The following is a 16178-nucleotide window of genomic DNA, read 5'->3' as shown; positions in this document are numbered from 1 at the left end:
GTTGCTTGCTTCGATGACCCCTTCCTTCAGCAGCCTTTGGACCTCGGACTTGATGAAGGTCCGGTCCTGGGGGCTGTACCGTCTGCTCCTGGTGGCGACGGGTTGGCAATCCGGGGTGAGGTTTGCAAACAGGGAAGGCGGGTTGACCTTAAGGGTCGCGAGGCCGCAGACGGTAAGGGGGGATATAGGGCCTCCAAATTTAAAAGTCAGGCTTTGTAGGTGGCACTGGAAATCCAGCCCAAGAAGGGTGGCTGCGCAGAGGTGCGGCAGCACGTACAGATGGAAATTGCGGAATTCCCTGCCTTGGACGGTGAGGTTCGCGAGGCAGAACCCTTTTATCTGCACCGCGTGTGACCCGGAGGCCAGGGAGATCCTTTGTTTGACGGGATAGGTGACCAGAAAACAGCGCCTTACCATGTCAGGGTGCACAAAGCTTTCCGTGCTCCCGGAGTCGATCAGGCACGACGGCACGTGGCCGTTGATAGCGATCGTTGTGGTGGCCTTCGCTAGCGTCCGGGGCTGACTCTGGTCCAGGGTAACGGAGGACAGCTGCAGCAAGGAGTTCTGGTCGGGCAGCGTGTAGTCAGCCGTGCTGGGGGCTTGAGGCCCCATCCAATGGGGTCATGGGCCATGGGTCGCACATGGAGTCCGGGGACGGGGATTCCGAAGATGGCGGAGCGCGGAACAAAATGGTGGCGCCCACCCATCCACCGTGGTTGCCGGGGGGCAAAATGGCCGCGGCCGCGCGTCGCACGCTGCCTGGAGAGACAAAGGCTGCGGTGGGCGTTGGACGGCAGGGACCTGCAAAAAGGACTGCGGTGGGCCTTGGGCTGGCGGGACCTGGAAAAAGGGCTGCGGTGGGCCTTGGGCTGCCGGGACCTGAAAGAACGGCTGCGGTGGGCCTTGGACAGCCGGGACCTGGAAGAACGGCTGTTGGTGGTCGCTGGAGACCGCGGCCACAGCACGGGCCAGGCAGACCGCGGCATAGTGGCCTTTCCTGCCGCACCGTTTGCAGGTAACGGTGCGGGCCGGGCAGCGCGGGTGCGGGTGATTCGCCCGGCCGCAGAAGAAGCAGCGTTGGCCGGCGGCGGTAGCGGGCCGTCTTGCCGCGCAGGCCTGCGTAGTTAGCGGGTAAGTCTGTGGGGTTAGCGGGTAAGTCTGGGGGGCTCCCGCGGCGGGATGCCACGCAGCCCAGGGGGGCGCCGTGCAAGCGGGGGCATACGCGAGTGCGTTCTTGTACGCAACGTCCGTGGACCCTGCCAGGGCCCGGGCCTCAGTGAGGCCCAATGTGACCATTTCGAGGAGCCTTCGGCGGATGTCGGGGGAAGCCATGCCTGCCACGAAAGCGTCCCGAATTAAACGTTCCTTGTGCTCATTCCCCGTCACTGCTGGGCAGCCGCAGTTTTGGCCCAGCACTATCAGTGGCCGGTAGAAGTCTTCGAGTGTCTCATCTGGGCTCTGCCGTCTCGTTGCCAGCAGGTGACGGGCGTAGACCTGGTTCAGTGGATGAATGTAATGTCCTTCTAGCAGCTCCATGGCTGCAGCATAGTTCGCCGCCCCTTCGATCAGGGGGAAGATCGCCGGGCTGACCCGCGAGCCTAAGAGGTGTATCTTCTGCCTTTCCGTGGGGGTGTTGGCGGCTGTGTCGATGAAGCTCTCAAAACACGCCAGCCAATGCTTAAAAATAGCAGCGGAGTTGTCTGCGTGGGGGCTGAGCTGAAGGCACGCCGGCTTGATGCGGAGATCCATCCTTCAAAAGTACTAGCTAATTAAATTGATGCACAATCAATACTCTCGAGACAAAGAGGAGTCATATCTAATCGGCTTTAATCAGCTAGAACTGTACCCAGCAGCGATGATACAGAAAGTGAAGGCTGCTGGGACGGCATCGGTTCTTATACCCCGCCTCTCAGGGCGGGGCTATGTACATTATCCAATGGTAGACCCCTCGGTCTAGCCAATGGTCATTCACCTCTCAGGTACTGCAATATCTGGTATTACCACAGATATATCAGGTGATTTCCTAATACCTGAGATTCCGCATGGAGCCTAATAATAATAATAATCTTCATTAGTTTCACAAGTAGGCACATTAACACTGCAATGAAGTTACTGTGAAAAGCCCGTAGTCACCACACTCCGGCACCTATTCGGGTATACTGAGGGAGAATTCAGAATGTCCAATTCACCTAACAAGCAAGTCTTTCAGGAATTGTGGGAGGAAACTGGAGCACCCGGAGGAAAGCCACGGAGACACAGGGAGAACGTGCAGACTGCGCACAGACAGTGACCCAAGCCGGGAATCAAACCTGGGACCCTGGCACAGTGAAGCAACATTGCTACCCACTGTGCTACCGTGCTGCCCATAGCTCTATCCATCTCAAACGTAGAACAAATGCCAGGGAATGTAGTCTCCTGGATAAAATCAAATTTCTGCGGATGCTGGAATCAGAAACGAAAGAGAAAATGCTGGAAAATCTCAGCAGGTCTGGCAGCATCTGCAGGGAGAGAAAAGAGCTAACGTTTCGAGTCCGATGTCTCTTTGTCAAAGCTCAATGTAGTCTCCTTCCACCTTGGTCTTCATTTAGCCTCAGCTTTCACTAATACCGAGTGAGACCTCGGGCGGGATTCTCCGACCCCCCGCCGGGTCGGAGAATCGCTGGGGTGGCGGCATGAATCCTGCACCCACCAGCTGCCTAATGCTATGGCGCCGGGGATTTGGCGGAGGCGGGAATCGCGCCGCGCCGGTCGGCGGCCGCTGACATCAGCCTCCCGGCGATTCTCCAGCCCGCGATGGGCCGAGTGGCCGCCCGTTTTCTGCTGGTCCTGCTGGCGTAAATTAGAGCAGGTCCTTACCGGCGGGATCTCCGGGGTCCTCGGGGGGGGGGGGCGCGGGGGGATCTGGCCCCGGGAGGTGCCCCCACGGTGGCCTGGCCCGCGATCGGGGCCCACCGATCCGCGGGCGGGCCTGCGGCGGGGGGCACTCTATTACTCCGCGTTGGCTGCTATTCCTCCGCGATGGCCGACGCGGAGATCAACCCCCCCCACGCATGCGCTGGGATGACGCCAGCACATGCTGGTGCTCCCGCGCATGCGCCAACTCGTGCCGGCCGGTGGTGGCTCTTCGGCACCGGTTGGCGTGGCGCCAAGCCCCTTCCCCGCCGGCCGGAGAGGCGCAAACCACTCCGGGGCCAGCCTAGCCCCTGGAGGATTCCGCACTTTTGGGGCGGCCCGACGCGGAGTGGTTCACGCCACTCCTTCCCGCCCCGCCGATTCCTGCAGAATCCTGCCCCAGGTGTAACAGCCAACACAAAGTGGAAGTAAAGCTGAAAATCTGAAGATTTGAAAACTTCTTTCTTTCAAATTAAACAATCTCTTCTGACATTGTTAATCTCTGTCATAGGAACACAGAAACAGAGGAAGTAGGAACAGGAGTTGACCACTTGGCCCATTGAGTCTGTTCTGCTGTTCAAAGCAGATCAAGGCTGATCATTTACCCTTCACCCCATTTTTCCCACGAGTCCCCTGACACTGGCATTGGTATCCAGAAATCTCTCATTTTTGCTTTGAACCTGTTCTAGAACTGAGCTTCCACAGCCCTCTGCGGTAATTCAAAAGGTTTGCCAGAGCTGAGTGAAGAATTTCCTTTCCTGAGTAAAAAGGCCTTTCAGTTGGGGTTATATACCACATGCCTCCGAAGTGTCCTGGGGGCAGGTGCCTGCTATTTGCACAAATATTGGAAAACTTCTCTGACACCAGAAAGTTTATGACCATGACCGTAAACCTTTATGAGTCAGGTTTTTTCCAGGCTAGAGCAGATATTTGCAACATTTTCAAATTTGTTATCTACCGTTGCGTAAAAAGGGTGGGGTGTGGGGAGGACACGATGGTCTGTGAGGCTCTGTATACAAAAGAGCTGATTATAATTCATTGTCCCTTGTCAGAGGGAAACAGGCAGAGAGTACTTGATTTTTGAAAGGATTCCCACTTGTGCAGCATGCCACTGACTGCAGACATGTCACTTTTCAGGAGCATCATGAGAATTCTAGATGTACTGGAAGGGATTCAACTCCTTCATCATCCAGCTGGTGTGTGACCATTCTCAACAGATCATGTGGATCAGTGCCTGATATCCTGGCAGTCATGATGCCTTAGTGAGAAACCGGTTTGCTTCTGGCTGACAAGTGCTATCCATTGACTACTGCCTCCTGATTCCTTTACACCTTCACCTACATGTAGGCAGCATGCATATAATGAAAAATAACCTAACTGGAAAAGAAGTCTAACCATGACAGACAAGATGAGATAAAGATAGTGGGCGGGATTCTCCATTGGCTGACGCCGAAATCGGGAAAGGCGATTGGGCGGAGAATAGGTTTTGACGTCAAAATTGCAGCAGGCGGATTTGACGCCAAATCACAATTCTCCGTCACCTCGACAGCGGCGCCAATGCAGTCTGGAACGCACGTACAGCAAACACTGTTTGCATTTCATTAGCTGGCCTGATCCGAGCCTGACCCGCTATTCTCTGAGTTGGGGCCTTCGCGATTCTCCGCCTCCGATGGACCAAGTTCCCATCGTCGCAATTCACTTGTGCTTTTTAAAATCGTGAAACTGGCGTCGTGGCTGCTGAGGGAGAGAGAGGGGGTACGGAAAATGTCCAACATCACCATAGTTTGTTGGCATGTGTCGCTGGCCTTGAGCTTCTGCCAGGGCTGGGGGAGTAGTGGGGGGTAGCCAGGAGGTGGGCTGTGGGGTCGGGGTGGATGGGCATGGAACACCATGGGGGCGATTCTCCGAGCCCCGTGCCGGGCCGGAGATTTGCCGCAACCATGCCACAACGCCCCAACGCCGGCGCGCGATTCTCCAAGGTGCGGAGAATCGGCACCATTTGCGCCGGCGCGTTTGGTGCGGCACCGGCTGTGGGCCGCTGGAATCGGCGGGGCTGCCGATTCTCCGGCCCGGATGGACCGTGCGGCCGCGCTGATACGACAGAGTCCCGCCGGCGCCGTTCACCCCTGGTTGCTGCCGGTGGGAACTCTGCGCGAACGGTCGGGCGGGGGGGTGGCCTGTGGGGAGGGGCATTATTGTGACAATTATGACATGGCAATATATTTTGAATTTATTTGTCAAACTGTAGCCAACTCCAGACTGGGAGTCCCCATGATTCACGACTCCTCTGAGGTGCTGTGAACCATATCACCCATCAAATAGACATGGCTCCATAAATATATTGAGGTCCTAAATGAAAATGAAATGAAAATCGCTTATTGTCACAAGGAGGCTTCAAATGAAGTTACTGTGAAAAGCCCCTAGTCGCCACATTCCGGCGCCTGTTCGGTGGGGCTGTTAAAGAGCCCTTGCCGGCAATGGAATAGGCAAGGATGGGATTGCTGTATGCAGGCTTGCTACTGTAACCTTTATCCCATGCCCTTAAACATGTCACATGATGGGAATTGAGTTGGGAATCCCAGAATAGGGTCCCACCCAATTCCATTCTGATTCAGACAGGGGCAGGAAAATTAAGCCCAAAGGTCTGGTGAAAAAAGGGAGGGTATTGTTATTCGTGAAGAAATGAACAAAGAACAAAGAAAAATTACAGCATAGGAACAGGCCCTTCGGCCCTCCAAGCCTGCGCCGATCCAGATCCTCTATCTAAAACTGTCGCCTATTTTCTAAGGATCTGTATCCCTCTGCTCCCTGCCCATTCATGTATCTGTCTAGATACATCTTAAATGATGCTATCGTGCCCGCCTCTACCACCTCCCCCAGCAATGCGTTCCAGGCACCCACCACCCTCTGCGTGATGAACTTTCCACGCATATCTCCCTTAAACTTTTCCCCTCTCACCTTGAACTCGTGACCCCTAGTAATTGAGTCCCCCACTCTGGGAAAAAGCTTCTTGCTATCCACCCTGTCTATACCTCTCATGATTTTGTAGACCTCAATGAGGTCCCCCCTCAACCTCCGTCTTTCTAATAAAAATAATCCTAATCTACTCAACCTCTCTTCATAGCTAATGCCTTCCATACCAGGCAACGTCCTGGTGAACCTCCTATGCACCTTCTCCAAAGCATCCACATTCTTTTGGTAATGTGGCGACCAGAACTGTATGCAGTATTCCAAATGTGGCTGAACCAAAGTCTTATACAACTGTAACATGACCTGCCAACTCTTGTACTCAATACCCCTTCCGATGAAGGAAAGCATGCCGTATGCCTACTTGACCACTCTGTCGACCTGCGCAGCAACCTTCAGGGTACAATGGACCTGAACACCCAGATCTCTCTGTACATCAATTTTCCCCAGGGCTTTTTCATTTACCGTATAGTTCGCTCTTGAATTGGATCTTCCACGATGCATCACCTCACATTTGCCCGGATTGAACTCCATCTGCCATTTTTCCGCCCAACTCTACATCTATCTATATTCTGCTGTATTCTCTGACAGTCCCCTTCACTATCTGTTACTCCACCAATCTTAGTGTCATCTGCAAACTTGCTAATCACACCACCTATACTTTCCTCCAGATCATTTATGTATATCACAAACAACAGTGGTCCCAGCATGGATCCCTGTGGAACACCACTGGTCACAGTTCTCCATTTTGAGAAACTCCTTTCCACTACTACTCTCTGTCTCCTGTTGCCCAGCCAGTTCTTTATCCATCTAGCTAGTACACCCTGGACCCCATGAGACTTCACTTTCTCCATCAGCCTACCATGGGGAACCTTATCAAATGCTTTACTGAAGTCCATGTATATGACATCTACAGCCCTTCCCACATCAATCAACTTTGTCACTTCCTCAAAGAATTCTATTAAGTTGGTAAGGCATGACCTTCCCTGCACAAAACCACGTTGCCTCTCACTGATAAGCCCATTTTCTTCCAAATGGGAATAGATGGGAAATGGCACTGGAAAAAGACAAATCCCCTGGACCTGATGGTCTACACACTAGGGGCGGGATTCTCTCAGCCCAGGGCTGGGCAGGAGAATCCCCGCAACCGGCGCGAATCGTGGGATGGGCCAAGCAGCCGTCGTGAATATGCCGAGTCCCGCCTGCGCCGTCCGCACCTGCTCTCAGCCGCCGGGAACTCGGCGTTGCAGGGTCGGGGGGGTAGCCTGTGGGGGGAGAGGGGTCTGACAACTGGGGGGGCCTCCGATGTGGCCTGGCCCGTGATTGGGCCCACCGATCGGCAGGCCGGTCTATTTGGATGGGGCCTCCTTTCCTACGCGCCGGCCCCTGTAGCCCTGCTCCATGTTGCATCAGGGCCGGCGCGTTGAAGGAGGCCACTGCGCATGCGCGGATCCCGCGGCGCCCAGTTTGCGCCGGGATCGGCAGCTGGAGCGGCATGAACAGCTCCAGTGCTGGCCCCCTTTAGGGGCCAGAATTTGTCCTCCGTTCAGCCCGTTCACGCCGTCGTAAAACGCGACGGAGTTTACAACAGCGTGGACACTCTGCTGCGGGATTAGAGAATCCCGCCCTAGGGTTTTAAAAATGGTGGTTACAGAGATGTTAAATGCATAGGTTTTGATCTTCCAGAATTCCCTAGATTCTTGAATGGTCCTTGTGGATTTTACGGTAACAAACATAACCCCTGTTTTCAAGAAAGGAAGGAAAGAAAATAGGTAACCATAAGGTGGTAAATCTGACACTATTGGTAGGGAAAATTCTAGAATCGATTTGTGAGAAAATGTTAACAATGCGCATAGAAAATCAGAATAAAAGGTAAAGTAAAGTCACCAAAGTCCCAGATGACCATAGGCTGCTTACCCCTTTGAGGGGGGAGAGCTGACTGGTGCTGATTTAACCTGAGAATCACCACCCCTCAGGTGAGGGGCAAGATTGAGAAAGCAGGCCTTCATGTATAACCTCAGCTGGTAAGGGATTTCGAAGCCACACTGTTTCATTGGCCTTGCTCTGCATCACAAACTAGCTGTCAGCCAATGTATAGAGTATATGAGTAAATAAATGTTGCTGCAATTGTACAGGGGCTTGATGAGACCACACCTCGAGGAACGTGTAGAGACCTTGATCTCAGTGCATTTCACTCGACTAATTCCTGGGAAGAGGAGATTGTCCTATGAGGAGAAAATTGTATAGCTGAGGCCAACATTCCATCGATCTTAAAAGAATAAAAGGTGATGTCGCTGAAACATTGTAAAATTCTTATGGACTTTAATAGGGTAGATGCTGTGATGTCTAGAACTAGGGGTCAATCTTAGATTAAGGGATGAGCTATTTAGCACTGAGACAAGACTAAACTTCTTCACTCAAAGGTTTGCAAACCTTTGGAATTCTCTACGCCAGAGGATTTTGGATGCTCAGTCATTGAATGTATTCAAACAGATCTTTGAATACCAAGGAAAACCAAAGGAATAACAGTGAACAAATTTATGGTGGTCATCCAGCATCCTATTGAAAGGTGGAGCAGATTCCGGAGCTGAAGGCCTATGTCTGCTCCTGTTTCTCATGTTCTTATATTCAAGTTATCATTAAAAGTACAATTGACATTGATGGAAATTAAAAAACAATTAGGTCTTTAACTACCTTCCTTGAAGGCTAGAAATTACTACTAGTGGTATGATCCTACAACTGCTTAATGTGCTGTGTTAAATTCATCAGTCATAATTAAAAAGAGCCATTAACCAATTTAAAAAAGGAAGTTGAAATGTATTTTAAAACAATGGCGAGAGGAATTTGATACAAGTAGCTCCTCCCCACTGAATGATAGTAAAAGCAGATGAGGGTGGTGTTACATTAGAATTCAGTTTATTGTAGGTACGCAGTTCACATCCAGCTTGATGTGTTCATGAATTGGTGAATATGTTTCCCATACTTGTCACATTCACAATTTCTTGCTGGGTTTCATTTATCCACGCAGCCAGTCTTTGCAATATCCCTGATGATATTGTAGCAGCCAGAGCTCCAGGAGACATCATCATCGGAGGACTCTTTCCAGTCCACAGGAAGGTAGAATATTTGGAAAACCGGACTCAACCAGGACGACTGTATTGTTCAGAGTAAGTTTTTTGCACCATGATTAATTAGCTTTTCTTCGATATAATTAACTTTTTTAAGACTGTGATTATTTTCAATTGAGCTGGATGAGATTTTTAAAGGAATGAAGGAAAGAAACTTGTATTTTTCTTGTGCTTATCAAGGGCTCACAGTGTCCCAAAGTGCTTCGCGGGCAAGGGAATACTTTTGGCAAGTAATTACTAATACTATGCTCAACCGAACCCAGCCATTCATTTCTGTTTACAGCCTTTAATTATTGTACAGAATCTGAGTGGAGGCCAGAGGGATTGTGGTAGATTTGAAATACGATAATTTGATGACAAATAAAGTAAAATAAGGTGGCACCAGCCTCCCACGGATTGGTCAGGCTAATATTATAATTTAAGAATGACAGCAGCCAATTTACTTCTATCAAGGTCTCACAAACAGCAATCTGACAAATGACCAGTTATTCCATTCTAATGTTGGTTAAGCGACACATATTGGACTAAATGCCTGGAGAGCTGTCCTACCCATTTTCCAGTACTAAAGTTAACTTGCCATAGTGCCAGATGACTATAGGCTGCTTTCCCCTTTGAGGGGGAGAGCTGACTGGTGGTGCTTTAACCTGAGGATCACCGCAGCTCAGGGGAGGGGCAAGTTTGAGAAGGCAGGGGCTTCATGAATAAATGCATCTGGTTCGGGAACTGAAACCTCGCCATTGGCCTCACTCTACATCATGAACCACCCATCCAGCCAACTGAGCTAAACTAGTTTGTAATGTGGAGCACCACCAACAGCGCGGGTTCAATTCCCATACCAACTAAGATTTTTCCTGAGGGTCACCACATCTCAGCCTTCCCAACCTTGCTCCTTGGCTGAGATGTGGTGACCCTCAGGAAAAATCACCACCAGTCAGCTCTCTCTCAAAGGGAAGAGTGGCTAATGGTCATCTAGGACTGTGGTGACATAATTCAGTACTACCATGACAGGTTTAAATCCGCCTGCCAGGACAGATGGTTTAACGTTCAATCTGAAATACAGCAACTCCGACAGTGTGATAGTTGAGAACCTCTTCATTAATACCTGGAAACGCAACACGCTGAAGGTTACCTTGAATGCTGCACTTGATTGTAAAATATTAGGGAAAGCTATTTGCAAATATCACATGCAATAGCTCTGCAGTCAATTCCATTGCATATACATAATATTCTATCTGCATCTTGCATACACTTCACCCTCATTAATATAGCAGTTTTAATGTAACACAAAATATAAACTGAAAAATGAAAAGTGAATATCTCAAACAGTAGCAAAGGCATCAGGGAAGCACTGGGGTCCCAAATTTCCTTGTTGTGCAAACTGATGCTAACCTCAGTCATACAATGCCGAAGACTGTGCATTGTTGTGCTCAGAAACAAAAGCTATTTTTATGGTTGCAGCCACACCTGTTTTGTGGACCATTTTATGAATACCATATATTTGGAATGTGCTTTGAGGTACAGTACAATTGTAAGTGTGCAAAACAGCTGTGAATGAAATTTCAAACCATCCAAACAAACTTCAGAAAAAGATGTAACAAAGATGTTTTCACAAGTATGCCTTACATGAGTGGAGGGAAGGAATTATACTTCCTGTTAGGATTTGGCTGGTCACATTTGGATAACCCGCATTGTGCTTTGTTACCTTATCTTTATATTTCCCTGTCTCAGTTACAAATAGACATAGGCGTTTGTGTGTGTGGCTTTGTATCCATCTAAGATGGCCACCTGCAAAGGACCATGGGAATTATGGCCAACCCAGGACTCGGACAGATACATAGCTTATGTGTATCTGAAACACAGGTAGCTAGACCTGATCGAAACCCCCACTCGTTTGCATTCTTAATGGCCCGTTTCCCAGGACAATAGGACTCCAATCAAGAAACCGATACAGCCACAGACCGATCGGCGCCACTCCCTTTACTCAGAGAGCCCAGCCACCAAGGCACCTGCCCCTTTATTGGCCGAAATCGAAGGCAGTGATCAGAGCCCTGTCGAACTATTGGGTCCAAGATCAAGGACCGCCCCAAAGAGCGTGAAATCCCAGAGGGATAAAAGGGGACACAGCCATGTGTTCTGCCTCTTGTGGATCCGGCCTGTGCCAGCCTCCTTTGAATCCGGCCTATGCCAGCCAACTTAGCAAGAACAGCCAGCCAAGTTCAAGACCAACGATCGCTACCTGATGGATGAGCCCAGCAGAGACAGAGCCACTTTCTTCAAACCATCCACATGAGATCAAGATAAAGGCCTTATCCACTTGCACAGTGCCGGTCATCCCGAAGGTAAGTATAGGTTATTGTAGCTGATAGGTGTAGTTTAACTCGTAGTAGATATTGTGTTTGCATATCAAAGTAATCCTTGTGTGTGTAAATAAACCATCTTTTGAACTGACTAACTGGTTGTGTGGTCATTTGACCGATATAAGGGAAAGACTTGTGGTTCACCGAGATAAATAGAAATACCCACAGTATTGGCGACACTGTTGGGATATAACATCATATCATAAAGAGCAACATTTATTGGTGACTTTGGTGGGATTCGATTAGAAGTGACTTTGTCACTCCGAGAGAATCCACAAACTTTAAGTCCAATTGCGTGAAAGAAAAAGAACCACAAGTGCAAGCCCCATATCGACCAAATAACCGAATTTTGGAAGTGTGTACTAACCTGCGTGCGTACCTAACAGGGAAAGTAAGGTAAACTCGCTAGTATTGTGTAAAACTGTCGAGAGAATAGTGAACCAGAAAATAGCTTAGGCTATACCCGCTGTTCGAATCACCGCCTTATTCCCCTGTCCCAAATTCCCCTGTCCCAAATTTCCTTGTTGTGCAAACTGATGCTAACCTCAGTCATACAATGCCGAAGACTGTGCATTGTTGTGCTCAGAAACAAAAGCTATTTTTATGGTTGCAGCCACACCTGTTTTGTGGACCATTTTATGAATACCATATATTTGGAATGTGCTTTGAGGTACAGTACAATTGTAAGTGTGCAAAACAGCTGTGAATGAAATTTCAAACCATCCAAACAAACTTCTGAAAAAGATGTAACAAAGACGTTTTCACAAGTATGCCTTACATGAGTGGAGGGTAGGAATTATACTTCCTGTTAGGATTTGGCTGGTCACATTTGGATAACCCGCATTGTGTTGTGTTACCTTATCTTTATATTTCCCTGTCTCAGTTACAAATAGACATAGGCGTTTGTGTGTGTGGCTTTGTATCCATCTAAGATGGCCACCTGCAAAGGACCATGGGAATTATGGCCAACCCAGGACTCGGACAGATACATAGCTTATGTGTATCTGAAACACAGGTAGCTAGACCTGATCGAAACCCCCACTCGTTTGCATTCTTAATGGCCCGTTTCCCAGGACAATAGGACTCCAATCAAGAAACCGATACAGCCACAGACCGATCGGCGCCACTCCCTTTACTCAGAGAGCCCAACTGCCAAGGTCAATGACCGCTAAGGACCCGCCCAGCCACCAAGGCACCTGCCCCTTTATTGGCCGAAATCGAAGGCAGTGATCAGAGCCCTGTCGAACTATTGGGTCCAAGATCAAGGACCGCCCCAAAGAGCGTGAAATCCCAGAGGGTTAAAAGGGGACACAGCCATGTGTTCTGCCTCTTGTGGATCCGGCCTGTGCCAGCCTCCTTTGAATCCGGCCTATGCCAGCCAACTGTAGCAAGAACAGCCAGCCAAGTTCAAGACCAACGATCGCTACCTGATGGATGAGCCCAGCAGAGACAGAGCCACTTTCTTCAAACCATCCACATGAGATCAAGATAAAGGCCTTATCCACTTGCACAGTGCCGGTCATCCCGAAGTTAAGTATAGGTTATTGTAGCTGATAGGTGTAGTTTAACTCGTAGTAGATATTGTGTTTGCATATCAAAGTAATCCTTGTGTGTGTAAATAAACCATCTTTTGAACTGACTAACTGGTTGTGTGGTCATTTGACCGATATAAGGGAAAGACTTGTGGTTCACCGAGATAAATAGAAATACCCACAGTATTGGTGACGCTGTTGGGATATAACATCATATCATAAAGAGCAACATTTATTGGTGACTTTGGTGGGATTCGATTAGAAGTGACTTTGTCACTCCGAGAGAATCCACAAACTTTAAGTCCAATTGCGTGAAAGAAAAAGAACCACAAGTGCAAGCCCCATATCGACCAAATAACCGAATTTTGGAAGTGTGTACTAACCTGCGTGCGTACCTAACAGGGAAAGTAAGGTAAACTCGCTAGTATTGTGTAAAACTGTCGAGAGAATAGTGAACCAGAAAATAGCTTAGGCCATGCCCGCTGTTCGAATCACCGCCTTATTCCCCTGTCCCAAATTAAAGGTAGGGAAAGAGAAGTTAAAAGTAGAGCAAGAGATATTAGAGGTAGAGCAAAAGAGATATTAGAAGCAGTGGCCACTAAAGCGATGGAACATTTAATGAACCCACAGGAATCCGAGGTCGCAGCGACCAGCAGAGCAGAGCAATGCCCCATATGGGAGGAAGAGTTGAGGAAGTATTTAAAGGGGAAAGAATGGCCCCTTTGGTCCAATTTTTGTGCAAATGATCAGTCAGGTTCAGGAAGCATAGGACTTGGTGGGACAATCTAAGGTCCATAAGAAAAATGTAGCAAAGGTCCAAAAGCCGATGGCAATAGTGTCCTGTTTGGCACAGTTGCGAGGCACAGAGGAGGTCATGAAGACGCTCCGTAGGCAGTTAGTTGAGAAAGAAGAGAAGAACGAGGGAAACTGTAGTGAAAGCGAAAAGATTAATGAGCAACTCCGGGAACAGTTAGCAGCTAAAGATAAGGAGATGGCTGATGTGAAACGGGCAAACCAATCTTGTTTAGTTCACCTTAGCAGCTTTCAGACCCAGTACTATAAAGCCTACCAAGATACACAGCGAGCAGTCTTGGTACGAGAAGAGACAAACAGCAGATAGCACAGTTAACCAGTCAATGCGCGGATTTAAAAGCAACTTTGCGAGCGCTCCACAGCTCCACAAAAGAACAGAGACAGGGTACATTAGACCACGCGAAATGCCGACAACAGATAGAGAAGTTACAGTCACTGCTCTCAGTGCAGAATGGATTTAGGTATACTTTTGGCCAGAATTTAGATGAGGAAGATGCTCCCGATTGGCAAGAATTAAATGAAAGCGCCCAAAGATATGCAAAAGACACGGGAAATCAGAATCGAGTCCCCCACGCCCCGAAAAGAAAAACCACGCAGCACCAACTGCACAGGCAGCACCCACTCACAATTCGACCCCCATGAATCCGGTTACCACGCAGCGCAAGTCATCGGATCAGGATGAGCCTGCTATTGTTTACACCACCCCACTATCCATAACCCAGCTGAGAGATGCTTGCACGAAAATGAGTCCATTCCAGCCCACCGCAGACCCGCACAGCTTCTTTGAGGGAGTGCGCCAACAAAAGGTTATGTATGGCCTAGATGAGAGGGAGGAAGTCAAACTCATAGTTAGGAGCCTTAGCCAGTCTTTAAGATTAGCTTTGCCTGAACCCCAAAATGTAGCAGGAGGAACCGTACAGGAAATGAAAACGGGCATTTTAGACGCAATCGTGTATAACAAAGGAGATCCAGTCGAGGGTTTAAATCACTGTAGGCAAAAGAAGGGAGAGCATCCGACCGCATTTGCTGGTCGCCTTTGGATTCATTTTATGGCAGTTTACAGATGATTGGACCGCGCACACCTAAATGAGGACGACACCACTAAATGGTCCCGCACCTTAGTCTTGCATGCCACAGAGGCAGGTCAAAAGGCTTGTGTAAATTACGACCCTCCCAGACTACACACACAATGGCGTTTGGGTTTTGAAACGATTCTCTAGGGCATGGGAACAATCCCTACACAGACAGACAGATCAGGACGAGTTAGAAGCAAACATGCACCCAGGTAGGACTAGTCAGGACCCAGCATGGATAAACGAGGGTAGACATGAGGGACAGCACGCCAGAGCACAGGCATCACAAGGTAGTTACAATTGTGGACACATGGGACATTACGCCCGCGAATGCTGACAGAACTCCCCGAACCAGCATCGACACTAACAACCAAACCCCCCCACCGAGGAACAATGTTATGCCCATGCAGAGTGTTAGCACCCGTTTAGTTTTAGCGCACAATTTAGTGATCAGTTCCACAGATTGACGGTGTTCGGACACCCCAACTTGGGTCTGCGACACACTCTGGGACAAATCAGGCAGACCAGTAGTCACAGGCACAGTCTGGGGACAACCAGTTGAATGTTTTTGGGACTGGAGGATCCCGCACCACTTTAAACTCCTCCATGTTTAAACATGACAAATGGCCCACCACAGACACCATCACCCTCAGTGGATTTACCGGCCACGTACAGCAAGGATACATCACAGCTCCCGTATCCATTCAGATAGGGAACATTAGCACCAGGCACCCCGTTGTTTTGGTCGACGTGCCCCAAACAGCCGAGCACATTCTAGGCATCGATTTTATGAGCTCCCATAACCTTTTGTTTGACCCAGTCAACAAATGTGAATGGAAAATGGCCAAAACAGCTCGGGCCCCCGCTACGCTCACAGTAGGGATTATGAAAACAGGATTTGCTCAGTAGGAGACTATTGGTTTAATCAGCAAACAATTAGTGCAGACCAGGTGATTAGAGACACAAAACACAAAACTTTGTTCGCGCAACACAAACACGATTGCGGGAAGATCCCAGGTACGGTCACAATTTCAGGTCCCGATCCAAAACCACAGAAGCAAAACGGTTTCCCACAGAAAGCCGAGGGTGAGATATCAAAAGTTATTCATAGTTTATTAGACCAAGGAGTTACTCGGCCCATAGCGTCCACAAATAATGCCCCAATTTGGCCCGTAAGAAAACCCGATGGTTCATGGCGATTAACGATCAACTACCGAGAACTTACCAAGGTAACCCCTTTAGCAGTCCCCATTGTTACCACGAGTCCCGAGACCATGCTCAAGCAGGGAGTACAGGCAATGTACTTCACAGTGCTGAACATCAGCAATGGCTTTTGGTCCATCCCACTAGAAAGGCCAGTCAATATAAGTTCACATCTACATTTCAAGGGCAGCAGTACACGTGGACATGCCTCCC

The 16178-nt window shown here is 49.2% G+C and overlaps 1 protein-coding gene across 1 annotated transcript in view; it reads left to right on the top strand.

Moving 5' to 3' along the window:
- Positions 1-16178, top strand: part of LOC140411475 (G-protein coupled receptor family C group 6 member A-like) — a 161279-nt gene that overhangs the window by 41990 nt on the left and 103111 nt on the right. The window contains exon 6 of the mRNA XM_072500572.1: positions 8888-9026. Within this exon, the coding sequence (XP_072356673.1) occupies positions 8888-9026 (139 nt within the window). The remainder of the gene's footprint in view (positions 1-8887; positions 9027-16178) is intronic.

This window comes from Scyliorhinus torazame, chromosome 4, assembly GCF_047496885.1.
Source record: "Scyliorhinus torazame isolate Kashiwa2021f chromosome 4, sScyTor2.1, whole genome shotgun sequence".
In the NCBI taxonomy this organism is placed as follows: Eukaryota; Metazoa; Chordata; class Chondrichthyes; order Carcharhiniformes; family Scyliorhinidae; genus Scyliorhinus; species Scyliorhinus torazame.
The sequence above is the reverse complement of the archived record's forward strand: the minus strand, read 5'-3'. Positions and strand labels throughout refer to the sequence as shown.